Below are 11379 nucleotides of genomic sequence, written 5' to 3' on the forward strand. Positions count from 1 at the left end.
GGGGCGGGTGCTATCGCTCGCGACATCGCTAGCGATGTCGCAGCGTGTAAAGCACCCTTTAGAGCTGCTTATTCCCACTATCGATGGGGAGGACTAGGAGGAGATCCTGGAATCTCCTCGGTCTCTCCTTCAGTGAACAACAAAATGACTCAGTTATACATCATTCACTAAGCTTACCTAACCCCATGAAGTCTATACCGAATGGATAGATTACCCTCTTTGGGATGCTTGCGATGCCATATCCTAAACGCAGATTTCTGATATGTAGTTTGGACTTGTCCAGTCATTCTCTTCTTCTGGCAAAGCATAGTCACTTTCCTATCCTCCTTGATATCCATTCCTGTTCCACTGGATCCTAAAATCTGTTTATTTGGGCTACTGGAGGAGGAAATTTGGAGTCCTCACACCAGGATCCTTCTGAGAGGGACTTTATTTCTTGCGAGGAAATTGATGGCCACAAGGTGATTGGAAACCTCTCCCTCTACGTTAAGGGTATTGGTTACTTCAGTCATCACAATAATCACATATGAGAAAACTGTGTATCGTAATAAAGGATGCACTCAGAAGTTCAATAAAGTGTGGGATATATAGAGCTGATCAGCATCTACTGTCTTTTGTAATTGGTGTGTAATTTATATTACAAGTGAAAGGATACATTAGAGACATTGGTGAGAATCTGACAGCAAGAGGTTTTACTGGTATGGTTTGATTTGCTTTGTTTAAATTTTGTATTTGTCATTCAAGTTCAATAACTTTATCAATACAAATTTAAATGTATTTGTATTTGATTTGCCAGCATTATAACTATGCCATGGAATGTGTAACGGTGCAATGCCTCTGTAAATACCTTTTGTGAAACAATGTATATTGATCATCTTTATTTTCTTTCTTCTGAATAACTCTTTTGAAATGTATATAACTTTGTGATATAACAGTTTTCAATAAAATGAATTAAAAAAAAAAGTGACAAATCTACAACATGTGAACACAGCTTAACCCCTTAACGACCGAGGATGTACTGGTACGTCCTAAATCATCAAGGGGTAATCACCTCCAGCTGCTGCCGGCGGTGATTCTTGCACGTGAGCTGATTTGAACAGCTGACATGTATGCCTTGCAGGCACAGATGGATCCGCAATCCATCATGCCTGTTAACCTCTTAAATCGCACTCTCAAACTGTGACAGCGTGATTTAAATGCCCGCGGAGGTAAACGTGCACTTACCCACCTCCATCGGCAGCACTGTGATGTGATCACGGAGAGCCATGGTAGCACAGGGTCATGTGATGCCCCTGTGCTATTATGACTCACTTCCTGTAACAGCCGGCAGAGCAGCCTTTGTTACAAGAGATGAGCATTTCTGGTGATGACAGCTGTGCAGCTCTGATCAACAGAAATGAATGAGCGATAAGACTGCTGATTCTTATATTCCTTTGGGGGGACTAGTAAAATAAAGTAAAAAGAAGTTAAAAAAAAAAAAACTAAAAGTTCTAATCATCCCCATTAACAATTAAAGGGTTAAAATAAAAAATATGCACACATTTGGTATCGCTGCATTCAGAAATGCCCAATCTATTAAAATATAAAATCAATCTGATCAGCAAATGGCGTAGCGTCAAAAAAATTCTAAACGCCAAAATTACTATGCAATAACAGGCGATCAAAACTTAGCATCTGCACAAAAATGGTACAGTTAAAAACGTCAGCTCGAGATGCTAAAGATAAGCCATGACTGAGCCCCAGGTCTCGAAAAATGAGAACACTACAGGTTGTGGAAAAATGTTTTTTTGGACAAACTTCTGATTTTTTTTTAACCCCTTAGGTAAAAGTAAACTTATACATGTTTGGTGTCTACGATCTCATACCGACCTGAGGCCTCACACTGACACATCAGCTTTACCATATAGTGAACACGGTGAATAAAATATCCCAAAAACAATCATGCAATCGCACTTTTTTTTTTTGCAATTTTTCCATACTTGGAATTTTTTTGCCATTTTTGAGTACACTATATTTAAAAGTAAAACTCGTCCCGCAAAAAACAAGCCCTCATATTGCAAGATTGATGGAAAAATAAAAAAGTTACAGCTCTCAGAGGACGGGGAGCATAAAAAAACCAAAACGGAAAATCGCCCAGGGGTGAACGGGTTAGGACACACATTTTTTACCAAGTTATTTTCTTGCTAAAAAGTGTGCATCTTAATAAAAAAAAATGTGGCATATGTTCTCCCAAACAGTGGAAAAGAACAATGCAATTTTTCCGCCCCAAGAAGGTCTCAGACACCTATATCAGTCAAAAACTAAAATAGGTGCTGAAATGCAGAGGCAAAAATGAAAGAAATACCTCTGATCATGAATGGGTTAAGAATGTGTTCCTGCTGATTTTGTTTCTAGGGTTTGATAATACTGATTTATAGAGATATTATTTTGCATGCTGGCACCTTTGTCTCTTCTATTGTAGGCTGGAATAATATTCTAGATAGTGAAATCTCATAACCACTAATTGGCCGGCTCTGACCCCACTGCTTAGCCCAAGCTGTGAGCGCCCATGTCTCTTGAAGTTGGCGTCAGTAATTGATGCGCCTGGAAATTAATCTTGGCACAGGACTGTACAACTGACAGGAAATCCATGGCTCTTGGCACAACATTTATATATTTATTGTGTATGATCCTATTACGTGCCATTAAAGAGAACCTGTCAGCACCTTTATGTTACCTTCTCTGACGGCATTGTAAGGTAGTGACAGAGACTCTGATTTCAGCTTTCTGTCAATTTATCTCTGTCCTGTGGTTGTGGAGGAAGTCAAATTTACCAGATACAGGGCTTCTAAGGAAGGAGACTTCTCAACTCAGCCCACTAATATCCAAAGGAAAAACAGAGGTGGGGTTAAGTGAAGACAGACTCGATAAAACAACCTGCGATCAATACTAAATTGCTCTTAGGCAAGATAAAGATGCAGCGTTTACTTTGATAATCCATGTCGGAGTAGCTGTGTAATTATTTATGAAAGTTTTCACCCACCTTGCCTGATTGACAGCTCCTCAGTGTGCCTCCTCCCTGCAATCTGCCACATATCAGTACAAGCTGCAGCTGGTAGACTGGGTGGGTGGAGATTGAGTACACTTGCACTCAAGATTATTTCATTTAATATCTGGGCTCCTAAAATGCTCCTCTTATTATCGGGGTTATTCAGCCATTCTGACATGGATTTTCAAAGTAAGTACACCAGCCTCATTAGGTCTAAGTTATAGAGTTTGCGTTTTGAAACCTCCTGACAGATTCACTTGATATGAACTCCATTCATCCAAACAGAACCACACTCTAGTGAGTGTTTGCTCCTTTTATCAATTAGTCACATTTTTGGGAAATTGCAGCTACTCTTTCAACGCCCTCTCTAGTGCTTGTTTGTGGGTATGATTATATGGTATTGCTTTACCGCTAGCTTCATATCCTTAACATGGACTGTGAGTTAAAGGCATCCCCAATTTCTCTTTTCTAGATATGAGCGGACCCATTGAAGTTTGGGTTGGCGGGGTTCAGCCCGACTTTAGATAAAGTTCAGTTCGGAATGAGCACTTGACCTGAACTTGATCCATGAACCCGAACCCCATTGGAAGTCAATGACTGTCCAGTTCGGCTCTCCACCCACATACAGGCAGCCATAAACAGAGCATTTCCGGGAAAGGGAGGGCAGGGATTTTTTTGGGGGGTTGAGACACACTACAGCCAAAAACGTTATTTTTATCCCAATGAGAGCCATTCACAAACTGCAAGCAGCTCCCACTGAGCCGAGCACTGAGCGTACCCGAGCACACCGCTACTCACACGAGTCGTCAGCATACAGTTTACTGTCCTTTCCTGCTTTTTCTGCTATGTAGAGTATAATCTAACAGTCTTGCTTCAGGCACAGCTTTCCTGCTTTGCGCTATTGTACAACACACTGATAAGTCGTCTTAGTGATATAAACTGATATATAAAATGAATTATAAATGAGATAATGGTAAAATGATTTCAGCTCTAAGAGGTGCAATCCTTCCTATTATTCTTATAGGCAGTTTAATGGGTCCTTCTCCATATTGATGATCCGTGCTTAGAGAATTTGTAAGCAGTGATATATTGTAAATGGCTAATGTACACATATTCATATTAATCCTGAACTAATGCATATTGTCTGTGAATAAATTAATTCTCTACAGAAAGTCAAAGTTCCACCACAACAATTTACACTCTCCTTTATTAAAATTGTCCTTGATTTTTTAGAAAATTGTAGGTTAGGGAGAAGGAGAGATTGGTGGGGGCTGGGCCTAGGGTGTAACCAATTTTGTGACATCCAATCAACTTTAGAATGAGGGTCCCCTGATTCCCTACTGGATTTGACAGTGACTGCAATGCAGAATTAAATGTTTTGTTTTGGGGGTGTTTGTTTGTTTCTTGTGTGGTTTTTTTTTTTGTTTGTTTTTTATTTATTATATTATATTATATTCCTTTGAGGAATATTAATGAACAATTATTGGACACCTAATGAATAGAGATGAGTGAACACGAAGTTCGATGTTCGGAAACCAACTAGCAAAAAAACCCAAAGTTCGATTGAGTTACGAGTGCAAACCACTCAAGCGAGCAGCGCTGTGCGTGGGTATGAGTGATGCTCAGCCATGTGCAAGACATGTGTAGTGTTTGAACAGCTCGTACTGGTGTAAAATCTGCGTGATCAGATGTAGTATACACACACAAAAAAAAATAACTAAAATTAAAAAACCCTGCCTACCCTCCTCCGGCAGTGTTCTGCTTATGTCAGGCAGTATGTGGGTGGAGCCACGAACCACTCAATTACAAACTACCATTGAGGTTCTGATCAAGTCAGGCTCACAAACCAAATTGTTTTAAGGTTCAATTGTATGGTTTTTTTTAAGTCCAAATGGGTGTTATCAGACCCTTTTTACTGGGGGCGTGTACTACTTCTCCCTGTATGATGCTGACCAATCAAAGGTGCTAGGCTGCAACACTCTTAGGAAAGAACATGCCCATCATAGCTTAGAGCAGGTTTCTCAGTGTGTGAGATGTAATAACACAGCTCTGATCTCCTGGTCTAACCTCGTGGATTGGGGAGAGCACCATCCCAAGCACCACTCTTGGCTTTAGTTTCCTTAAAGAAAGCTATTATCTGAGGTTGTTATTCTATTGCCTATATTTTGCAGAGGGCTTTATTTTTTTTTCAGTTGGAAAATCTGTTAATAGTTTGGTTTTGCTGTACAAAGTCCAGGTCTGAAAGTAAAAAAAAAAAAATAGATAAAAATAAACAAAAAAAATCAGATAACCAGCGAATAGAAATGCATCAGTTATCTAAGCCTAAGAGAAAGATGGTGCACTCCAGTTCAGCTCATGGATTGGTTTAGATGATAACTTTGGCATAGTATCATGGCTAGTGCATGCATCATGGCATACAGAATTTATTATTAGCTCATCTTGTGTCCTTACGAAGCCCACAGCCAGACAGTGCACATTGGGGTAAGATGCTTCATTAAATCAAGGATTTCACTGCAAGGGCTAAATGAGTGCCTTCTACCTACTGTCTCTTGTGATGGCTCCTCACTTAGAAAATATGCACACACGATACTCGTATAGAGAAAGATTAAGAATCTGATGTATGATACACTGATGACTGAACACTGGCAAAGGTTGTAACACGGAGAGAACCAATGATACCACATCCTCTAAAAATCATGTTCTGGAATCACTAAAAAAAGGTCAAAAACATCAAACTGACTCCCAAGAACCCACTGATCAGCTGATTGAAAAGCTTAAATGCACAGCTCTGTACGATGTGTAGTGTCAATGAATGATACCTTTGAAATGTTAGGAGTTGTATAGGGAAAAGAAAAGTCAAGGTATGCCACATACAATTCCCCTTAAAGGATACTAATCTTAAAGGGAATCTGTCACCATGTTTTTGATACCCCATCTGAGAGCAGCGTAATGTAGACCTGATTCCAGCGATGTGTCACTTACTGAGCTGTTTGCTGTCATTTTGATAAAATCAATGTTTTCTCTGCTGCAGATCTAGCAGTTATACATGGCTTATAAAAGTGCTGGACTATCTGTCAGCACGCCAAGTAGTCCTGTAATGATAATCTAGTGCTGAATAATCAATGATTTTATCAAAAGTACACTAACCAGCCCAGTAAGTGACACATCACTGGAATCAGAATCTCTGCCCCTACAATACACTGCTTCAGATTAGGCAGCAAAAACCTGATGATAGACTCCCTTTAAGTCTTTTGCAGTCTATAATAGGTTTTCCTCCAGGATATCCCTGTATTTAGCTCCATTCATCTTCCCATCAATTCTGACCATATTCCCTCTCTCTGCTGAAGAAAAGCATCCCCACAGCATGATGTTGCCACCACCATGTTTGACTGTGGGATGGTGTTTTCAGGGTTTTGTGCAGTGTTAGTTCTGTCGCGTTTTGCAGTTAGCCCAAAACGTTCTACTTTGGTCTCACCTGACCAAAGTAACTTCTTCCACATGCTAGCTGTCCCCTCTACATGGCATTGTGCAAACAGTACATATACAGTAGTTTCCTTTCAAAAATGGCTTTCTTGCCACTTTCCATATTTGTGTAGTATATGACAAGTAGTTGTTTTGTGGACAGATTCTCCCACCTGAGCTGTGGCTCTCTCCAGCTCCTCCAGTGAGCATGGGCCTCTTAGCTACTTCTCTAATTAGTGCCCTCCTTGCTTGGGATGTCAGTTTAGGTGGACGGCCTTGTCTTGGTAGCTTTGCAGTTGTGCCATACTCTTTCCACTTTTGAATAATGGATTAAACAGTGCTCTGTGAAATGCTGAGAGTTTGGGCTATTTTTTATAACCTAACCCTGCTTTTTATTCTTCTATACAACTTTATCTCTGACCTGTTTGGTGTGTTTTATGGTTTTCATAGTTCTGTTTGATCCATAATGTTCTCAAAGAAGCCTCTGAGGTCTTCACAGAACAGCTGTAGTTATACTGAGAATAAATTATACACAGTTGGACTCAGTTTACTAATTTGGTGACTTCCAGAGGCAATTGGTCGGTCACTCAGGATTTAATTTAGGGGTATTAGACTACTGGTGGTTAAATAGAAATGCATGTCACAATATTCAGTTTTATATTTTTTAAATATTTAGGAAACCAAGTATCAGTTCCTTTACACATCACAAATACTAACTATGTTGTGTTGGTATATACAATCCCAATAAAATACATTTATATTTGTGGGTGTAATGTCAAAAAATGTGATAAAGTCCATGGGATAATAATACTTTTTCAAGGCAGTGTAACTTGAATGCAGCTTAACCGCTCAGTACCTTGTCATTTAGTATGCATGTCTAAGCTACAGGGTGCTGACCATCAGTTTTTGAGAAGGTGATTCAGGTGGCAATGGCTGCACTTCACTATTGCCGATAACTTCTGAATTACTAACATATGTCAATCTTTACATTTTGGATCAAAATCCTTAAGAATCTCTTTTTACTTGGGATTTCTTAATTTTAAGACAAAATGCAACACCAGACATTAGAAGATCTGGGGCCCTAGCACATGTGGTTTTATCTATGAATCGTGCTGAATATTTATAAAGATGGAGAGATTTTCTTGAGAATGATTGGGATTTGGCTTGATCCTCTCTAGTGTTTAGTACTCTGCGTTACAATCAACCCAGAGCAGGCCATCTGTGATCTCATCCTGGCAGAGATACGATTGTACTGCTGCAAGTCAGATTTTTCTTCGCCAATTTTCATTTGCCTAAAATATATATATATATATTTCTCAGTATGTCTTTCCCATCAAAATGTACAAAGAAATGTGCCGTATATTAAGAAATTGTGAGGAAGAGATCACATAGAAGTTCTGCAATATTCCATTATTTTCTTTGAAAGCTCTGATTTGACATTTACTCATGCACCGCTTAAGGTGGCTTTACACGCTACGAGATCGCTAAAGTGATCTCGTTGGGGTCAGGGAATTTGTGACGCACATCCGGTCACTTTAGCGATGTCGTTGTGTGTGACACCCATGAGCGATTTTGAATCGTCGCAAAAACGTTCAAAATCGCTCATCGGTGACATGCCCCCCTCTTCCCAATTATTGTTGCTGCTGCAGTAATGATGTTGTTTGTCGTTCCTGCGGCAGCACACATCGCTGTGTGTGACGCCGCTGGAACGACAAACCTCTCCTTACCTGCGTCCACCGGAAAAGGAGGAAGGAAGGAGGTGGGCGGCATGTTCCAGCCGCTCATCTCCTCCCCTCCTTTTCTATTGGGCGGCGGTTCAGTGACGCTGCTGTGACGCTGAACGAACCGCCCCCTTAGAAAGAAGGCGGTTTGCCGGTCACAGCGACGTCGCTGCACAGGTATGTGTGTGTGACGCTGCCCCAGCGATAGTGTTCGCTACGGCAGCGATCACCACATATCGTTACAATGACGGGGGCGGGTGCTATCGCGCTCTACATCGCTAGCAATTGCTAGCGATGTCGTAGCATCTAAAGCGGGCCTTAGTTACATGGTATAAAGAAATCTGGATCTGTGTTAAGACAGATCACCATCTCCTATAGGAAATAGGACAGATTTTGGTAAACAGTATGTAAATTTTATGCAGATTTCTAAATATGGATTAGAAATCTAGATTATACTTATTTTAAAGGGAATCTGACACCAGGTTTTTCGTACCACACAAGAGAGCAGAATAATGTTGTAAAAGAGATCCTGATTTCAATGATGTACGACTTAGTTTACTGGGTGCAGCAGTTGTGATAAAATCAGAGTTTTTAGATGCAGCATGTAGCAAAGCTCAGAAAGCTAACCCCACCCACACCACAGTTCTCCGTGTATATTATCTATAGACAGTGAGCTGCTTATCAGAGGAGGGGGCATCATCTGTGTAACAGGCCTGTTAGACTTAGTTCTGGCTTGATATTCTCCTGAGGATAAAACCTTCATTGTAATTAAAGAGAACAAAACTTAATAACTGACACATCACTGAGTTCAGTCTTTTAACCCCTACATCATGTTACCTTCAGATTACACAGCTCTGCTGTTTTCCAGAATTCAAATTCTTTGTTTTTTCCAGAATAGCTGCACCCAGTAATCTAAGTGATACACTGTTGGATTCAGAATCTTCTTGCCTACATTATGTTGTTGTCAGATGAGGTAGCAAAAACCTGCTGATAGATTTCCCAAAATTGAGATTTTATTCATCCACCTAAATGAGTGAATAAACCTCCAATTGTATTCTTTAACTTAGGGCTACTTTGCACGCTGCGACATCGCAAGCCGATGCTGCGATGTTGAGCGCGATAGTCCCCGCCCCCGTCGCAACTGCGACATTTTGTGATTGCTGGCGTAGCGAAAATTATCGCTACGCCAGCTTCACATGCACTCACCTGTCCTGCGACGTCGCTCTGGCCGGCGACCAGCCTCTTTACTAAGGGGACGGGTCGTGCGGCGTCACAGCGACGTCACACGGCAGGCGGCCAAAAGCAGCGGAGGGGCGGAGATGAGCAGGATGTAAACATCCCGCCCACCTCCTTCCTTCCGCATTGCAGCCGGGACGCAGGTAGGAGATGTTCCTCGCTCCTGCGGCTTCATACACAGCGATGTGTGTTGCCGCAGGAATGAGGAACTACATCGTACCTGTCGCTGCATCGGCATTATGGAAATGTCGGACCCTACACCGATGATACGATAACGACGCTTTTGCGTTCGTTAATCATATCAAAAAGTATTTACACACTACGATATCGACTGCGACGCCGGATGTGCGTCATTTTCGATTTGACCCCACCGACATCGCACCTGCGATGTCGTAGTGTGCAAAGCCCGCCTTAGACTCCTGCAAAGTTGCCTTCAGCTTGGCTCTTTTGTATACTTGGAGGACTTTCTTAGTTACTGCTTGAGGAGGAAGGGATAGCACCACTAACAAAAGACTGTGCTGCCTTTCTAGTTTACTATTTGGTGGGTAGGTGATATTTGTTTAAATCGGAATACCCCTTTAAAATTGCTATTGAATGGTGCAGAGCCGTAATACCAGACTTGGCCCAGAGACAAGAGTGGTGCTTTTCTAGTATTAGACCATCCTTTATCTCTGTTACCTGATTAATACCAGTGTTTTTTTTCCTTTAGGAAAACCAGACAGCTTTTGGAGAAAGTGGTCTATCGTGCCGTATGCAGTGAGTCTGTTGCCTCTGTTGCCCGCTGGTATCTCTTAAGACATTTACATGCCAAAAATGATGATCAGTTGATAGAAGTAAGTCTGTATTCTGGGTTTAGTGATTGATTGCTCCAGTCATGTCTATTTCTAAAAACATTAATTACTAGTGTCACTCTAACATGTCATGATTAAGTTACCATCGACAGGCTCATACAGTCGTCTGACAACTGCTTATTGTGCTGCACAGATGACTTAATCGCTCCTAACTGATGTCAGCTCCTATGAATGATCGTTAACTGAAGATAATTTCCTTGTTATTAACCTATACATGAGATGTTAGATTTAAAGGTTGAGTAAGGCAGCCGAAGCCCACAAAGCTCTGACTTATCACCCTTACTGTGTGGCTCAGGAATAAGCTGGCATTAGTGGGTGTCCTCTTAGGTCTTGGCACCGTACTATTGGTGAACATATCACATAAAAACAGTCCAGTGCCAGCTATTTACGTCTTAAGAAAGGTATTTTGCCACTATTCTTAACTGCTGTGTGTGCAGCCCTGCTTTGTCAGTGTGTACTGATGCCAGTATGCAGTGCCCCTAAATAGATTCTGCAGAACCACCCACGTACCGTCCATGAAGTCACAACAAATTACAGGTTATCAGGAGCCCACTGATTGCTGCTCAATAATTCAGCTCCGTTTGTAATAAGATCTTGGGCTTGTAACAGAATTCTTATTTTCCCCTGGTCTTTATAGGACATAGATATATAAGTTCAATATAATAGTAAAGCAATTTTTACTTCTAACCTTTTATGCATTGCTGTTCAAAACAAATCCCAAGTATCACTGATGACGAGCCTGTTCCTTCTGGGCCGCGTTTTACACATTGGACTGGTTAACTGTCAGCACTGTTTTATTCTAACGTTGAATTTAAAATCTATTTTCATCAGATATTGAGAGGTTCTTACAAATCGTATTCAGTCTAGGCAGTCCCCTGTGCGCTAAACAGACTTTTCTATTTCCTTCACTGATACATTGTAGCAAACTATTACAGGAGGAGAGGGATTTGTATTCCTGCTGGCACATTTAGCTCTAACAGATTGCTCAGACTGAACACGATTGTATCAAGCATTCAATGTTTGGTCGATAAGAGCATTCACCTTCTGGTGGTAAAGAAGAATGTTCCCGATCACTCACCGC

The 11379-nt window shown here is 41.1% G+C and overlaps 1 protein-coding gene across 2 annotated transcripts in view; it reads left to right on the forward strand.

Annotated features, from left to right (window-relative positions):
• Nucleotides 1-11379, forward strand: part of SKIC3 (SKI3 subunit of superkiller complex) — a 269270-nt gene that overhangs the window by 256426 nt on the left and 1465 nt on the right. For both annotated transcript variants that reach the window (XM_075325084.1, XM_075325085.1), the window contains exon 40: nt 10157-10280. In XM_075325084.1, coding sequence (XP_075181199.1) covers nt 10157-10280 — 124 coding nt within the window. The remainder of the gene's footprint in view (nt 1-10156; nt 10281-11379) is intronic.

This window comes from Anomaloglossus baeobatrachus, chromosome 1 (assembly GCF_048569485.1).
Source record: "Anomaloglossus baeobatrachus isolate aAnoBae1 chromosome 1, aAnoBae1.hap1, whole genome shotgun sequence".
Classification (NCBI taxonomy): Eukaryota; Metazoa; Chordata; class Amphibia; order Anura; family Aromobatidae; genus Anomaloglossus; species Anomaloglossus baeobatrachus.